The sequence below is a fragment of the Oenanthe melanoleuca genome, chromosome 3 (assembly GCF_029582105.1).
Source record: "Oenanthe melanoleuca isolate GR-GAL-2019-014 chromosome 3, OMel1.0, whole genome shotgun sequence".
Lineage (NCBI taxonomy): Eukaryota > Metazoa > Chordata > Aves > Passeriformes > Muscicapidae > Oenanthe > Oenanthe melanoleuca.
Genome location: NC_079336.1, coordinates 95,782,593 through 95,801,423, shown reverse-complemented (window position 1 = coordinate 95,801,423; position 18,831 = coordinate 95,782,593). Strand labels below are relative to the sequence as shown.

At 38.2% G+C, this 18,831-nt stretch overlaps 1 protein-coding gene across 10 annotated transcripts in view; it reads left to right on the top strand.

The window, feature by feature from the left end:
- NRXN1 (neurexin 1) overlaps positions 1–18,831 on the top strand; it is a 668,503-nt gene that overhangs the window by 459,066 nt on the left and 190,606 nt on the right. For all 10 annotated transcript variants that reach the window (XM_056487060.1, XM_056487058.1, XM_056487056.1 and 7 more), the window contains one exon: positions 2,060–2,241. In XM_056487060.1, coding sequence (XP_056343035.1) covers positions 2,060–2,241 — 182 coding nt within the window. The remainder of the gene's footprint in view (positions 1–2,059; positions 2,242–18,831) is intronic.

The window sequence follows — 18,831 nt, the reverse complement described above, 5'->3', positions numbered from 1 at the left end:
CTATACCAGACACCTTTTGCCCAGGTCCATTACCAATCCCTGGCACAGCCCCAGTCTTCACTACTCTTGCAAAACTCCTTATAATAAAGATAAAAACCTGATTTCACTTAAAGTGTAAGTGAAATCTTAAATAACAGACCTGCTATTGTCTCTGTTTTGCTGAAGAAGTTGACAAGCTATCCTGAAGCACATGCTGGTTGGTATTTTGGCATCAAGAGAAAAGCCAGCAGAACCTTTTGAAGCACAGTGAAACTATCTCACAAGTGTTTTAATATTCAATGTGATTTACAGTGATTTTAGTGGTATGCACCATGCATGTATTATTACAGACTGATGGCACTACCAAAATCCTTGAATTAACAAGCATGCAATTCCATGAAGGAAAAGTGATGTTAAAAACAAATAAATGAGACCTTTTCAAGAAGACCAAGTGTCCTTTTTGCATTACAGCTGACACACAGCAGGCTTGCACAGCAGTAGAGTAAGATTTTGAGATGTGGGAGTTCAATAAGTGGTATAAGTGTACAGTTCTTCTTGGCTTTGGCTTTAAAAGTCTGCATCTTCAAGGGATTTTAGATTCCTTTATATGCTGACAGCATTTTTGGTCAACCTTGAAAGAAAGCAAGAGAGTTACAATTAGGTTGTTATGCATGTTTCCTTACATGGACATGGGAAGTATGGAGAGAGGGCATTGGGTGGAATAAACTGAATTACTTTTGATAGAATTATGGAATGGTTTGGCTTGGAAGGGGCATTAAGGATTATCTAGTTCCATCCTGCTGCCATGGGCAAGGATGTTATCCACTAGACCAGTTTGCTCAAGGCCCCACCCAATCTGGCCTTCCAGGGATGGATCTCCACAGCTTCTCTTGACAACCTGTTCCAGTGTCTCACTACCCTCTGAGTAAAGAATTTCTTCCTGGTATCTAATCTAAATCTTTTCTCTTTTAGATTAAAAATATTCCCACTTGTCCTATCATTACCTATTTGATGAAATAGATAAAATGTAATAAAAATAGATAAAATGCAATAAAATTGAGAGTAGCCACACTTTGAGAGAGCTTTGGACAGACAGGAAAACTAGACATCTGTATTTACAATACATTAACCTATTTCCTTAAGCTTTGACCTACCCTCATGGAAAAGGAGTAGACAGCTTGTAGTGACTTTTCCAATGAAAGATCAGATGCATGCACAATTTTCCTCCTCTGTGTTGTTGTTAAGATAAAAGTTTTAAATGGAAAATGTCCGGATATGCTGCTATTTTAGTTCTGAGGAAATATGCTGGTAATGAAGTTAAGCACCTGAGTGCTAAGTGGTTTTGGATTACAACACTTGTTTCAAACAGATTATAGATTTTGTAAGTGCACCCTGGATATAACGTGTAAAGATTTCCACTTTTAAAAGATGTCCATTGAGCATTATGCAAATAAGGCATTGCTTACTCAGATGGTAGAATAATCTCTTTGTCCTGACATGACAAGTAATGTGTGTTTCCACTTGTTATCCCCATCTGTCACAAGATGATAAACCTCAGATTTGTAAAAGTCTTATCTGAATGTATTTGTTAACATCTTGCTCTGCTGGCCACTACCATGTATCATTTTTATTGTGTAAATAAGTTGCTGCATTTTTTTTTTTTGTTAGTCACGAGGAAAACTGGAATTACTTGATTTCTCCACATAGGTCCAGTTGAGGAAAGCATTTGATTTAACTCATCCCTGTTCTACATATCACAGAAATATGTTCATCAAGCATAATCTTAAGAGCTTTTCCAAACAGATACGCATTTCTGAATCAGAGCTATGGTATTTCAAGTCTTTTCATTTGCAATTAAGTTATATTCAGTGCTGATTGCACAATATAAAACCCACTAATATCTCACTTGCTGCATAATTTTTAGAGATAAAGACCTCTTCACATTGAAATACAGCCTATGAATCCATTTACTACCTGATTTTTGTAGGGCATGTGATCTATGCGCGGGTTTGCACCGGTGCAAGTGGGCTGATGATATTTATTTGTATTTTTTTTTTTTTTTTTTTTTTTTTTTTAACAGCGGGGACAACGTACATCTTTAGCAAAGGTGGTGGACAAATCACTTACACGTGGCCTCCCAACGACAGGCCGAGCACCCGGGCAGACAGGCTGGCCATAGGGTTCAGCACTGTGCAGAAAGAGGCTGTGCTGGTGAGAGTGGACAGTTCTACCGGCCTTGGGGATTATCTGGAGCTGCACATCGTAAGTATCAGCACCAGGGGCAGGAGATTCCTTCTTGTCCCGGCTGTTGCTGCGTTTGTGGGGTTTAAATTCATGTTGTCTGATTGTAATTGTAGCTGTTAATGAACCTTTTTGGGGTCAATAGTGGTTTATTTCATATGGTGTTGTACAGGGTCTCAGGCAAACTCATAAATGCTTTTTCTTTGCTACAGTGCTACTTTTCATGGCTTTTCAGTTAAAAATCATACTGGGATACCTGAACAGTTTATTGCAGTGTAATTACATGGAAGAGAATTTAGCATTGTCAGAGGAAGGTATGTTTATCCTAGGGGATCTAATCTGGAATCTAATGGTGGAATTGCAGTGTATCACAGCTCATTGTGCTTATTGTTAATATTAGAACTTGTCTTTTCATTTCACCACTTTTTTGTCATGGTAAATCTTAAGCAGAAACAAAGAAAGTCTTAAAAAGTAGTTTCAGCTGCCTTAAAACAAGGAATTAGCAATCAAAATTGAAAGCATGTGGAGTTTTATGGCGTCATAAATAAATGATCAATTGAGAAAAACATAACTAGAGCAGTATAAAATTTTGTTGTTTAGATTAGTCTGAACTTTGTGAATGTGTTAGTTTGATTTTTATTTGAGAATGTCTCTACTTTCAGGAACAGTTGAGTTCCTTTTGAATGAAATTACTTATTGATCTATAACCAATTACACTTCTACCCTCAGAAAGCATTCAGCAGTGATCATTTTCAAAATTAGATGGGATTATGGTATTCAATCTTCCCAGACTCCTTTTTTTCTGCAAAGTCACTCTTACATTGTGGGCTAAGGTGATTTTTAAAAATTTATTTACTGGCTTGAGTAAATAAACAAAGAAAGAAAACCTTAAATAAAATTCAGAGGATGTCTGTACCTTTATCTTTCATTGAATCACACAGACAAAATAGTTGGCTGGTATTGTGAAATCTTAGTTTAAAAATGTGAACAAAGCAACTTCTCCTAGGTGCTGGAAAAGCCTACATATTTCAAGCCCACATATTGTGTTGCTAGATAGAATTTAAATATTTGCTTTGCAAACACCAGGCGCCTTATTATAATTTACCTCTTTATTTGTGATCTCACTTTCTGTGGTCAACAGAGTTGCTTTCTTCTTGCAGTTTTTTCTTGTTCATTAGCATACAAAGGACTGTTTTCTTTGTAATTTTACTACACCTGACGTCTATCAAAATGATAAAATTTGTTTGCTCTTCCATCTAGCCATGATATTTCTATTTTAAAGCAAACATTATGTTCATTAATGATGAGTTTGAGATCAAAAATTATTTTCTGCTCATAAATGTTTGCGGTTTTCAATCTTTTTTTTTCCTCAAGTAATTTTCTTATACCCATGCTGTAGCTAAAGATGGTAAAATAAAAGAATAATTGAAAATTTTCTATGGACAGAAATACTACCAGCTTAATAGGGATGGTGAAAATGATAAATTATACTTTAGTGGTTCTTTTGAAATTTCTGTGAAGCAGCAAAGCCTTTTATCATCCTCCTCTGTGAGGTGATATTGGCTTTCCCCTGCTGCCTTTGCAAGGGACTTTGGGAACCTCCCTGAGGCCTGCTCTGCTTCAGAGCAAAATGGTAACTGTGTGAAATTTCACTGGAATGAGGTTTGACCTTCTGAGAGCAGCTTCAGTGCAGTCTGTCCCTAGAGTGGAGACACTGAGGGATTGACCTGAAACCCTGAGACATTTGGCAAGGATTTTTATAAGGGTTGTCAGTGATAGATAAAGCCTGGAAAACTACTGGGATATAATTTCCCAGAATCTAATTCAAATAAGGATAGTATTCAAAGGGAAGTTGAAAGGAAGTATTTTCAAAAGCACTTGTGACACCTAAGACCATATATCTTATTAAAGTCAGTTGAGCTGCAGATACTTCTGAGAATTTTACCTGAGATCCATTTTAGTTCAGAAAGATACTGTGAGATATCACAGTTATAAAAATGAAGAGAACACAGAAACAGGGAGGTCTACATACGTGTTATATTTGAAAAATAGTTAATTTGGTCTAAATATTTCCATGTTGGCAACTACTGTGTTAATAATAAAAGCAGCAGGAGGGGTTTGTCATTCAAAATTTTGTTTGTTCACCAATGCTGAGATGCCACTAGGAATGTCTTGCTACTAAACAACCAGAAACATGCTATGGATAGTGGAAGGAGATAAAACTAGAAGGAGGGAAGTGCTTAATTCTGCATGTTCTTTTGCAGGTACCCACTCACCTGTTTGTGCCATGAATTTGCATGAGCAAAAAGTGCCTGTGTGCCTTGAGATGCACTGTGTATGGATAATTCACCTGCATGTGGTGGCAAAAAGAGTTGCACTGGAACTACTGCTTCCAAAAAAATATAGATTATAGCCCTCACTGGTGTGTTGGGGAGGGTGCTTGAGAGCTTTGAGGCAGCTTGCTCTTAACCTTCTTCATTCTAGAAATGGAAGAGGAAATTGCAAGTTAGATTATGGTACTTCAGTATGTGTAAACAGTTATTCTGTTTAGTTAAAGACAATGTAAACCTAATAATGAAATCAAGCTTGTAACAAATTCTGATTTTAAAAATTGCTGCTTGATTCTCTGAATCACAGACAGGATTAGGTCAGGAACATATTTATTTAAAGCAATTATTTAACCTCTCCAAATGACCATTGTTATAAGAAACATTTTTAGAAATGTGTAGTCTGCATTGCTACCAGAAGCTTAACAGCTCCAGTGCAAATATTTTAAATTCCAAGACAGATTATTATAAAACTCCACGTGTACTGTAGCAGCATAAATATAAAGGACTGTTTGGGTGTATGATACATATACAACACAGTACTTCAGGAAAGGGATTTTAAAATGCTTTAGTCATCCAGAGCTGCAGCAATTAGCTTTCATTTCAATCACTTGACTTCCCATATAGAAGTGGTCTCCTGTTCTGTCTCTGCTGGGAGATCAAATTCAAGAGGAAATAGATATCATATCTAAAATTTTACTGCCACTTCCTCTCCTGTTGATGGATAAATGAAGGACAGATAGCTCTGATAATTAATGCAAGCTTCCTTTTTTTCTTCTTTTCATGGTATGGTCTGCATCCATCTCCATGTCACATGGGAAAAGGCAGCAGCTTTTCATGCAGTGTTCATTTAATTACTTCTGTCCTTAACTTTTTTCTTCTAGTGTCCTTAGGTAATTCTGTCAGTAGTTCCTGTTCCTACCTTCACTCTTCTTCTCTTCCCACCCTGTTATCCCACGTCATTAGAAAGCAAATGCACAAATATATGGATATTATTGTCTTCCACAAGCACTGTGCTCTTGCTGCCTCAAATTTTTAGCTTTCCTATGGTGAGGAGCAAAATTAAATTAGACAAAGATATCACCTCAAAGGGCTAAGAAGTCCTGTTAAGTTGTTCTTTCTGTCAATGCTGGTGGCATAGGAAACTGTAATTCTGTGTTTGAGAAGAGTCATCAACAGACTTCATTATAAAAAATATGTAAATTATACCATCATACCATGTTTTCATCTTTCATTGTTAAAATGAAAGACTTTATAACAAAATGTAACATATTTTTTTTTGGCTGATGGAAAGAATCAGCAGTTTCTGTGTCTTTGTCTTTGTCTGTGTTCGTTTGAAAATCAAAGTACTTGCAGAGCACAAAGCAGCTGTTTTTATGGTGATAGCTGATTTTGAAGTTGAGAACAAGAAGTTTGTATGGAGCATAAGGCCAGCAGAACATTTAAAAGTATAAAGCTCTGGCATTCCAGAGAAGACACTCAGCCTAGGGCACATGAGCTGCTTAAGCAGAACTGGTCACTTCTCCTAACTCAAGTAGGGTGATAATTAATCTCATTTACAGGTATGGACCTGCTGGATTATGTGAAGTGGGAATGATCATTCTGATAGGAAATATTCAGAGGTCTGAAATGGGGAACAAGGCAGGTGTGGCAATGTTTTGAATGCTGTCCTAACCCTCCCCAGAGGGAAAGTGGGGGGATAGAGAAAACACATCAAAATAAAAAGAAATAAAACTCAGGGTAGATTGTAGTAGATATTTTTTGTTTCACTCTATTTCATGTCACTAGGAAACAATATTTCAGGGGAAGCACTAACCAATAAGATGAATACTGTGATGATAAAGCATGGAAAACTACTTGAAAAGATTTGCTAACACATTGCCTGAAAAAGTATGGTATGGTTAAAACAGATGGTATCAATATATTCAAGGCATGACACAATTAACCTGAAATACAGCGAAGATGTAGCATTACTGGCATGATGGATTAATCAATATTGTCCTCAGACTTCCAAGATGTGTTTGTGAGGCTTTCAGAGTTACAATTAATGACTGAGGTGAGCAGTCTCAGGAGCAGAAAGATTGTATGTCTAACAGAAAATAGAGTTTTGTGTCATGAGCAAACTCAGTTCATGCTCTTTGTCCCAAATATTTACATACTGCATATATTAAATATATATTGTAGAAATGGCATTTTTTATTTGATTTTTTTTAAACTTTCAGCAAACTTAAAATGAGTATTATTTCCTACTCCCCTCCTTCTGTCTCTTACTTATACATATGCAGTACTCTGCTACACCAGGCTTTTAATAGCTGACTCTGTTAGAGTTCCTTGTACATATCCAAAAAATATGTATAGTTATAACTTATGCAAGTATAATGACCTTCCCTTAAGTGAACAGAAGGAGAAGAACTCAAGTGAGGATCAGAGTTCTGTGTTTGAGTGTACCAGGGAAAGAACTGCAATATCTTTTGATAAATGCATTTGTTATTCTCTTTTGAATACTTCACATGTCTTTGGCTTAATGTCTAATGGAAAGTCAATTGATTTTTATTTACTTGGTTGTATTTGGATCAATTCCTAGGGAGCTGGATGTACTTTCAGTGAGATTGATGATAAAAATATCTTTGATTTTAGTGGTTTGTATTGGAGCTAATTAATTTTCCCAGGAAGAGTTTAATAATATTTTAAAAATGATATTTCTAGAATATTATTTCTTCTAATAATCATCATTCAAATCTAGGATTCCTTATTATTGTATGCATACCTATGGAAAGCAAAGATTTGGGAAGGCCAATGGTGGCTTGTATATTCATGAAACAGTAATGAGATTAAAATTGAATTACTCACATCCAGGAAGAGATTTTTTTAAAAAAGGCAGACCTAGTTTTTAGAAATCTGATATTTTAGAAGTGCTGAACATGCACAACAGTGGCTAAAGTCAATGGAAGCTGAATGTAGTCAGCACCTCTGAAAACCAGGTCATCACCATATCAGCTAAGTGGGCACCAGGGATCACTTTGGAGCCCTGGACAGACTTTAGACCATTATGTTTATCAGAGTTGTGATTTTTAAATATTCTGCTACCTTGAGGCATAAGAAAATTTCATAAGGATGATGTTATCCAGAATTCTGTTATTATTTGATATTTCTTTATTATGCTTATGGATGGGATATTTATTTGTGATTTCTTTTTTCATTTATATATGTGAATGTAAGAGGCTATAGGAAGTTTAACTATTATGGACAGTGATTGGTTTCTCTGGGGAACAAAAACTCAGCAACCAGAGTATATGTTAACCTTTAAACTGAAAAAAAAATTACTATGGAAGAAGGATTTCCAGACTTGCTTGTGGGTTTGAATTAAAAAAAAAAAAAACCAAAAAACAGTGCAATCAAAGGAGACTCATTTATGGGACTAGACAGGCAGGTGAGAATGCAATTCAATGCACACAAACATTAAGTTAATTAGAATGGGAGCAATTAATTAATCCAGGGAATTTGTGCTAAATGCAGCAATCATTTACCTCACTGATCAGGTTAAAGATCTAACTTTGTAGGAAAGAAAATAAATGAATCACTGAGATGGTCAAATCATGCCTTGAAACCATGCAGTTAAGTTATTCTTTTGTATTAGCAGAGACAAAGATTAAAAAAGCTCTGAAAAGGGCTTTTATTAAATAAGCTATTTGTTAATGCCTCATCTTGAATACTCTGCACAATCTGTTATTACACATTGAGTAACAGTGGTCTGTTCTTGCCATAAACAGGACAAATTGCTAAGGGAAGGTTATGGAAATGTGCTAATTCTGGCACAGAACAGACTGATACTTTACTGTATGAAAAATATGAATGGAATTTGTACAGCTGATGTAACTAAGCAGTTTGACTCTGACTGCCATCAGGGAGTACTGCTAGGAGGCATCCTGATGTTTTGTGGAAAGTCCAGTGTACCAGTCTGGTAGGTCTGGTCTCCCAGCTGACTGCCTGGTTCCTCAGCCTAGAAATGTGCTTGAGGGAGGCAGCTCCTTTCATTTTCTTCTTCTGTCTTGGGATAAAATAGAAATTCTCGCTTCCTTCTATCCAGCAAATAACTCCTTTATGCATCCTGCTCCTTTTTTGCTTTTGGGAGAATACAAGCTTCCTTCCCAAAAGAGCATGCTGTGTAATGGGGTCACCACCTGCCAGCCCCTTGACCAGAGAAAATGGCACAGCCAGAAGGACCCAAGTTCCCATCTAAAATACCATGTCAGTGGCACAATGCTCCAGCCCTCAACAATGATGAACCTCTTCAAGTGTTTCCTTCTAGAAAAGGTTGAAGGTGGGTAGATCTTTAAAACCCTGCTGGGGGGCCCACATATATCAGAATCAGCTGAAAACAATATGGAAAGAATTGCATGAGGCTGTGGCACTGTAGGAAATTATCGTGCAGATCAGGTAGTGGACTCCAAATTCCCTTCTGGTCCCACATATCTCAAAATCACACTGGAAACTGAATCCATCTGTTGGCAGAACTGTTTAAAATCCAAAACTTTGGTACTGAATTTGATGGCAAGTCTTTCTATGACTTTACTGTTGCAAATTGTGCACAAATGGAACCTTAGATCTGGCACGAGAAGAGAACGTAAACATGGAACTGAATTTTCTTGTTGAGCTTAAAAAAAGCACCAAGATTAGGAATAGAAGGGGTTTGGCCTGGGTCATGTTATATTAATAACAAAACCTCTGCATTTTTAAGAATTCAAGTGGACCAATTTGGAAAAGCAAGCACAAGACTAAGCACATTTAATTAGCACAAACTTGAAGAGGCTCATGGCCTCTTCATGAAGCTCCTCTAATTTTTCACATTGTCACTTTTAAAGCTCTGAAGTACTCTATGGATTACATCCAGTCATATTTTCAAGGATTATTTCTTTCTCTTCTCCTTCCCTTGTTCCACAACTTGTTCTTCTGCCGTGTCCTCAAACACAAATTCATCTGTTGTGCAAACTCAGCAGTCCCAGTGAATCCCAGTGAAAACAGGTGGCAAACATCCAGGGGTCTCAGGGATTACATACCTTTTCTTTCCCATGAAATGAGGCATAGGAAGGAACAAGGGAGTCACCTTGGTGGTGACTGTATGTTGTGCTCACGTGGAAGAACTTCTTGATGAGAACCATTGATAAGTTCCTCTTAATTAAAAAACAAAAGCAGCAACAACAAAGCAAATAAGCATGTGGTCAGAATTAGGAGGTATATCCTTTGGTGTCAAGGCTTTTCACATATAAGTAACAAATTTGTGGCTTCAGAAAGGAGGGTGCAGGAATTAGTTTATGATGTACAGATAAATACAGACCATTTTGCCTCCCACCTTTCCTAGTTAAAGTTATCTCCTCTCATTGACGTTTTAGATCCATCACAATCTAATCACATACTTGTAATTCAAAATTCCTGGTGCTGGCTACTAGCCAACATCCTTGTATGTGAAGGTTGCAGATATTTTAATAACTTGGCACCAACTCTCCCAGAACATTGCCATGTATAAAAAGCACCGATGAAAAATTTAGCAGGCATTTTAGCAACTTTATTAAGATTAAAAGCATACTTAACTATTTGAAGTAGCAGAGCCATTGAGATGTTCACTGTAACCTGGCTGATCATCCAAATGAAGAAGGAACTGAAATATAGAAAATTATTGTCATTATTTGGAGAATGAGAGCTCTGGATGACTGAGAGTGAAATCCAAGACCAGGCTACTTTTGCCCACTTATCCTGTGGAGGTAATATTCTGCTTATTATATTTAGACATAGATACAATAGTATCTATATTATAAGCATGTATATATATATATATATTATAAAATAAGCCTATACAGTTTGTTATACCTGGTCGTGTAAGAGAGTCAGCCATGGTAATATTTCCAAGCTTATTCCTCCCTGGTTCTTGTCTAATTTTAGAGAAGCACAAGAAGATTTGTGCTCCCTCATCCCTGCTGGGCATACCTGGCTCAACACCAAGTGGAAGGCATGTGTACCCAGTGTGTCAGAAGCTGTGGCAGTGCAGGCTGGAGACAGGTTTCAGGCACTTTGGGCTGACAATGTGTGGTTTGGTAAGGAAAAAAAAACCAAAAAAAAAGGCCAAACTGGAGCAATGGCATCAGTGTATTGTTCAGTATATCCTAGACTATGCTTTTATCTCCTAATAGCAGCTTGAATAAGGGGCAGTGACACTCAGGCTGCTGTTGACCACCGAAGAAAGGGCAGGTTTGCATGGGAGAGATCAGGGTTTGTTTCCTGCAAATAAAAGTCAGAATCCAAGATCTGGCCCATTAACTTCCTGTCTTTTAAATTTATGAGCTCTAAGTGAGGATAAGGATGAGGTGTGCACTGCAGCACAGAGTACCAGTGTAGCAGTTTTTCAATGCACATGCAGTATGAACAATATTATTTTTAATACCAGCGAGAGTGATTAGCCTATTGATGCAGAACAAGATGAGGGCAAAAGTGCTGCTGGTGACCTGAACAGATTCTGATCCTAACTCCAAGTAATTCTCATCCCACCACTTCCACTATTGATTTGTTTGAAAATATTGCAGAAATAAGAGTAAGTACAAGCAGGATCTACATCAAGCCAGAAAATTACTGCTGGTAAGTGAGGTGCAGGAGCAATTTTACAGAGCCTGCTGCTTTCCTTCAGTCATTTGTTTAAGTAAATATTTATAATATAGTTAATCACTTTGTGCAAATAAGGAAGGCTGATTGTAATACTATTCTGGTTTTGTGAGATGCTACCTTTATTGTAACTCACAATTAGTTAATTAGACCACTTACTTAATTCAGGTTTTGTTCTGTGAAGCCTCAGTGTCATCACCAAACTGAAAACTTCTTTTCATATTTAATGCTAGTTTGCTTTTTTCCTTCTGGACTGTGTCATGGTCTTGAGCCTTTCTCCCTGTTTCCTTACACCAGTGTATCAGTGAGGAAGAACTGGAGTAAAATCACTGGATGGGTGTAGGGGAGGGTGGAACTGGGCACACAGAGCTTGGCTCCTGCCTTCAATTAGCTTACTTTGCTTTGCAGTCTTTGGCACTAGCTCACTGCACCAGGGTTATGCAGGAAACAGAGCCAGAGCAGGGAATTTGTGTTTTCTGAAACCCTGGCTGCCAGTTGTATCTTCATCTTCCTTTCACTTGCTTGCCTATGCTCTTTAATCAGTGTCTCTCTTACCTGAGCTGGAGACCCTTGACATCAGTGCATCTTCACTGCTGGTGGATCACTGAGCAGCCTACTGCTTTCTCTCCCAGCAACAACCACAGGGGTACAATATTTGCCTTCCCTTTGAATCTAGCAGTGATTCTTTCTACTTCACAGTGGGCTGCTGCTGCTGTTGAGTCTTTTTATTTTTTTTATTTTTTTTTTAATGCTTAGATCATACTACTCAGAAGAATTCCTGCAACAATAACAGACAGGATAAAGATTTAATGAACTGATACTGTCAGTGTTCTGTGTTCTGGTGGCTTATGTTTAATGTAACAATCCCACTAACAACAGGTGAGTTTCCCTGTTAAGTGTTTGGAGAGGCTTAACTATCTCGCTGTTTGTGAAAGCCCATTTACACTGAAACGTGCTAATGCTTCAGAGGGTGGATTAGCTGAAGGAACTGACTCATGCATTTCCTGCCTTTCGATAATTGCCTAGCTTATTACCTAGCTTGTGTTGAATAAGGGATGCTGAGGAACAAAGAAAAGACACAGCCCTTCAGTTTTGCCAGTTCTCCGTGAAATTATCCCAAACCCTTCAGTGCAGCAGCATGAAGCTACTAACCTGGCTTTGACTTCTCGTGCTGGAATTTGTAGGTGATGATCTATGCTCAGTCAAGGGTGAAATGTAAGTCCAGATGTTCCCTCAGGGAGATGTAAATCACACTTGCTGCTGCAGCATTACAGATTCTTTGTGGGCTAGAAAAGCTGCCTGTGCAGGACTGGGATTTCTTCCCTCTGTTATTCCACCGTTGGGTCTGGTACTCCTCTTCATCCCAGACCTCTGGATTGAAGGGTGAGGATGAAGCATTACAGCCTCAGTAGATATCATCAGGCTTCCCTTTGAGTCCAGAATCCCTTATTTTTAGTTCAGCCCTCCCCCTTGATGGACTTGCAACTTACTGCCTACAAACCGAATGCAGCAGACTGCCTTCTTCTTGTCTGCTGTGAAACCCCATTAATATCTTTGTTCCCCAGGTTCTCCCTGACCCAGTGAACAATGAGAGTTCCTGAATCAACAGTACTCAGCGTTTCCCTGGCACAGCAGATGGAATTTTTAAGGCTGCCAGTGGATTATGTAGCAGTACCTTCTCATTTAGGGACAAGCACAAAGAGTGTTATCATACATGAAGCTAATTTACAGGGACTTCTACCAACCAAAATAAAAAATGAAAAGATTATTCTAGAGAGCCTTAATAAGCACTCAGCATATTTGATCGTGCCACTGCTGTTGGAATCATAGTCACCACGATGTTTAATAGCAGAACAGATGCAGCTCACTAGAGCACCACATGGTAGGCAGCAGCAGGGAGTCCCATTTGACAAGTTGGTTTTGGTTTATTTCCTTCACAGAGAGCCTTCCCTGATATCCCAGGTTTCTGCAGTGTTTTGATTTGCTACTCAGCAAACAGGAAAAGGCAAGGGAATTCTCTATTGCTTGCTTCCAGAGCAAACGGGGTTTTAGTGAACATGCTATGAAATTCCTAATTAAGCTTATAAAAGGGATGTTTTAATGTCAAATTGCCCACCCTTGGTGAAAACAGTTGGGTTTTAGAAGGAAGCATATCCCCATATGCATGGACTTTTTGTAGGATAGCAACTATCCTGGTTCTTGGAGGTGACTTCCCATTTGGGAATTTTTATTTTCTTTTAATTACAAGATTTTGTGTATACATCTGCAAGTCACTTTGCACAGTGAGCAGTAACTCTTGGCTGTAGTAGTGCCATGGGATGCTGCAGTTGTTTGGTGCTTCTAGATTTGCTCTCCATGGAACAATACAGAGGAACATTTGGTAAGACTTTCCAGTCTTCTAATTGCTTGCCTAGAAAAACACCTGACTTTGTACTCTGAGGCTAAAAGAAGATGGCTCTGCTATTAATACATTCTCAAAAATCAGTGGATAATACAGAGGAGATGTGGTTATATACTTAAAGATAGGTGCTGCCCAGGGCTAAATTAATGGGCAATGTCAAAAAACTTGTCACAACTTAGTGCTCAGCTGAGATGTTCCTTTGGAAGATTTTTAAGATTTCTAGGGTTTTATTCCTAATCTACTTTTTGAATATTTTGCTGGCTATTTAAACTGACATTCTTAAAGCATTGATTTCCTTTTCTTTCCTCTTGCTTTTCACTGCATATTCAAACTCAAAAAAACCACCAGCACGTCTCCTTGTCACAGCTGTAGTGTGGTACATGATGACACCAAGCTGTGCTAGTGTGGGAGGAGGGGAGACAGGGGTTGCAAGCACTGTGGAGAAATGATTAAAATTCAAAATGAGCTTGATAAAGTGGAGAAGTAATCTGAAATCAGGAAGATGAATTTCTACAAAGGAAAGCGCCAATTCCTGTACCTTAAGGATGGAAAAATCAAATGCACAGCTATAAAATGAGAAATAATTGTGGCCTAGAAGTAGTTCTACAGAAAAGATTGGGAAGATACAGCTGATTGCAATTTGCTGCAGACACAGACAGGCATCAGTCTGGGATGCTCTGACAACACAGGGGGTGGCAGAGGAGGAAGAGTCTGATGTTTGCACTGTTCTGCTGGGATCTTAGCTGGAGAAGGATGTCCAGTGTCGAGTACTTAGCTTTTCAAAAGGAGATAGGGAGAGAAGGCAGCTACTAGAAGAATCAACAATATACTCTAGTTTATTGAATGCTCTAATTTATTAAATTCCAAAGAAGAAAATGAAGGAACAGGCTCTGTTTTGTTTACAAAAGAGAAGACAGAGAGTGGCTGGTCATGAAAACCACCTTTTAGTACATACAGGTTATTAACAATCATGACCATGGCTAATCTGTGTTTGCCTGTCTGTCAGCAAAAGGTAAGAAATAGCTGGTTTAATTGCAGCAATGCTCTTGGGTGTTGGAAAAAATTTCTGCTTGATGGCTAGCAGTGGAAGTGGCTCTGTAGGCAGGCCCTGTTAATTTAATCTTTTGAGATCAGGCTCCGTTCCTATCGGTATTGGGAATGCCATGGAGACTTCTGCTGTGTGTTTTTGCTAAAGTTAGCCTGGATGTGTTCACTGCTGCCAGCAAGGGGTGGGTAGAGCAGGCTCTTCTTAGGTTGCAGGCTCCCAGTTATGCTGCAGTTTTTAACTGGAAGGCTTGGCTCCAGGAATGATCTCAGAGGAATGCTTGGATGTAACCACAGTGAGGTTCTCTGATGTTGCTCATAAAGAGCCAGAAAAGGGTGAGTGAGTTGCTGCTGCTGAACATTTTAATATCCATTGGTCTTAGTGTCAACAGCAAACTCCAAGTCTGTGCAGTAGCACCAGGAAGAATCTGCTCTCCCCTGCCATACCAACATCTCTTGTTTAACACTAGAGAGCTGCTCTGCTGCTACATGTGGGAAAGAAACGTGGATCTGTAAGGCTGGGAATTGCTCCCCAGCCCTGCAAAGGCCTGTTGGTGTGTTCTTCCCTGGCTGCTGGCATGTGCCTCCTCTTCAGCTTGTGGGAAAGGTGGTGGTGATGTAACTAAGTTTGCCTCCTCGCCCACCTCTCAAATGTTAGCAAGTGTTTGCTTTGGTTGATGTGTGGGAGTGGTGAGGTAATTTGAACTATCCTGGTGGAAATCCAAAATAACCCCATTGCTGAGATTGCTGAGCAAAACACATTTGGTTATATTGTGAAAATAACATGCAGTTGGGGTGAACTTATTTTGCAGAGTTTTGAGCTATTTGGCCAGTTCACTGGCTGCAGACTTAGCTATGCAGGTCTATGAAACGTTTCTTTAGGTTTCTTGTCACAATAGTGCATGAAGTTTATCTAAAAGACAAAAATCCCTCACAAGTCATGGCAGATAAGCTTTCCTGTTTAATTTCTAATGTAAACTTTATAGTTTATTACAATTGCTGACTATTTGTGATGCAGCTTTCTAATGATTTTAGTGCAATGTTGATTTTAAAAAATCCTTTGGCTAGTAAGAGTTGTCACAACTTCAGACTCATATTACAAAAGTTCAGTATTCCAAGCTTTAAGCATGGAAGAGTTTTTATCTCTTTGGCATTGCTCTCTGGGACTTCATCTCCATTCTCTGTGCATGCTGTTGCCAGATGAGTGTGTTCTGGGGTTTCCTCTGGAGCACCCTCCTGTAGCCAGCCTGTCTAACCTCCTTCTCCCCCAAGCTGTGTCATGCAGTTTCACCAGCTTATTTTGCACTTCTGCAGTCACAAATGTAGGTCATGGATTTGCATCGTTGCCCCAAAATATTAGAAGCTGTCCAGACTGATAATGTACATCCTTTCATTGAGTTGGAAGAAAAGCAATGAATAAATTTGTTGCTGTGACTGTCAGGATTGCCATTTATCTGTCTTGTAATGGAGATATTATTTAGCATTTCTAATTATGATATTAATCTTCACTGCTACAGGGGTTATATCAGGATACTGGTACATGGAATATATTATTATTGACCCTTAGAAGCACCAGTCAAAGGCACTTTTGGTTTATTGGCTAACCATATAGGTCCCTTCCTTTTCTCACTGAAAATATTTGAGAGTTTTGTGCTGTCTTTTTCCTGTAATGTACAGTAACATGAAGAATCAAGACAGGGAAATGGTTTTGTATGAATTGTATTCTCCCACATATGTACTACTGATAGGATTATCACAACCATTCCTAACATTGTTAGTAATTTTTTTTTTTTTTTTTTTTAAGTCTAGCCAGGGTTGATTTCTACATCAGAAAAGCTTTGGAAAGCTTACTGGTTTGCAGTATTTTGTAAATGTAAAATCTCTTCAGGAGGTGGAGAAGGTGGTGGAGCCTTCCCTGCACTCCAGTCTCCTGTACTTCTCTGTGGGCCTGATGGATTCTGAGTGATACTAAATTTTCCTACTGAGAGAAAAACTAATGCTTCTCCTCTTGGTCCTATTAGTGAGGCAATAGCAGGGCTTTGACTCTCAGGGCTGATTTTTAGGCAGTTAGGAGGCTTTTCTGCTGCTGTTCAGCTGCCTTTTTTATAAATATCCTGCTTGGGATGCTCTATTTCTTTCTTTTCATAGTGTTTTTTCTCCCTATATTAAGGACATGCACCACTCTCTGGAAAAACTTTATGGGATTTCATACTTGTTATTTTGATCTGAGATAGGTTAAAAGCACCAAACTTGCAGAGGCAAATCAAGGGTTACCTTTTTGCTATCTGTGAGCTCCTGTTCACTGCCAGGAACTGGCTGCAGCAAGAGAAAGACCAGTGGTCTCATCTAGGTAGTAGTGCCCTGTAAGCTGGAAAAATGTGTGTTTTCCCAGTCTTATTTCTCAATGGAAATCAGAACATAAAAAATTTTCAGGAATGTGATAGAATGTACCAGGCAGAATGCAGAGAGACTGTGCTTGGCACCAATAAACAACTAGTGTTGGCTTCAGTGGGACTGGAAGAAACCTGGATTCAAATTCTTTCCCCACTAGTTCAGGCTTGGACCTCATCCAGACTCCCACCCTGTGGCTTCAGAACTCAACTTTTGACTCACCTTGGTAACTGAATCTTTATTTCATTCTTGGCTTTTAAAAATGCACAAGATTTATTTTTCTAGCTGTGCATCAGGAAGGAGAGGGTTTAAATATATTAACAAAAATGTTTTCTAGTCAATTTTTGGCGAAATCACATCTTCTATATATTGATGATGAAATGGTCTTTGCTATGATCATTACAACTGTGATTGCTGCTGCTTGCTTTTTCTAAAATCAGGACCCATATAGCAACAACTTCCTGAAAGGTTTTTAATCAAAATTCAGGATGGAGGCTTACTTTATATTTTGTTAAAATAGTCAGAAAGGATTCCTAACTGTTGTTTCTAGAATAGCTTAGAAGTGCAGGAGGCAAGAAACTTGTAGAGCACTGCAAGAGTTGCCCCACATTAGGGACAGACTAGAGGAAATATGTCATGGTGCATCTGCTCTTGACATGAAACATGGCACATCCACAATTCCTAGAACCCAACGTACATTTCCAAAGGTCAAAACCTTTTCTAAATCCATAAACACTGCTGAATTTATCAACTTCTAGCACAATTGAATGTGCCTGGAGATGTGGACCAGGGACATGATGATTAAGCACTGTAGTGATGGAAAAGACAGAGCAATTAGGTGACACATTCTCTTACACGTTGTCGTGGATATTTTTCTGGCTATGAAAGGAGCTTATAAAATTTTTATTTCCAATTCTAGATTCCCTGAGATGCTTTAAATCTGAATTCTCTCTCCTAGTTTTTTGATTTATTAACATAGATAACATAATAATTTCCTCTATCAATCATTTGTTATAAAACTAAAAAAAAAAAACAAAAAGAGTAATTCTAACTCAAACTTAATGCGTTACAATGAAAAATATTTTTAAAAGATGATTTAGTGGTTTAAAAATAAGTAGCCTTTCACAACCCAGCTACAGATCCCCTGTTTCCTGCTAAAAATGAATTCCTGCTGTAAGTATTTCAAGGCTGTAAATTTAGACAGTGATCTAAGTTGTTGGGTTTGGTTGCTACTGGTTATCATGCAATTAAGAGGGTATTTGACATAAGTGTAGATGGGGATAACTCACATTGCTCTTGAGGCAAAACATTTTGGTCAATTTTTCCTCAAGTCACATTCTCTGATAATAGAAAATAAGTGTGGTTGCCAGTAATAATTATGTTTCCTGAAAATTCAAAATATTCTTTTGAAAGACTGTGCCAAATAATTTGTTGCATTCTACTTTCGCTTCCAAGATATTTCTAGTGGAGCAGGTACTCAATGCATAATAAAAACCTGTCATGCAGAACTTGTGTATTTTGAGCCTTCAAGAAATGTAAACTTTTCAATTTCACATTGCAGACCTGCCACATAAAGATTCTTTTACTGCATGGCAACAGAAAAAAAGTGGTTCTTGTGTTAGAGAGAGTTAATCCTGAGGATCACCTGGCCAACATGCAGCTCCGTGATTTTAGTTACTAATCTGAATATTAACTGAAAAAAAAAAAAAAAAAAAAAAGAAAAAGTAAGTTTATTTGGTGTTACGTCACTCCTCTGTTTGATTTTTTTTTTTAATGAAAATTTTAAATCTTAACCAT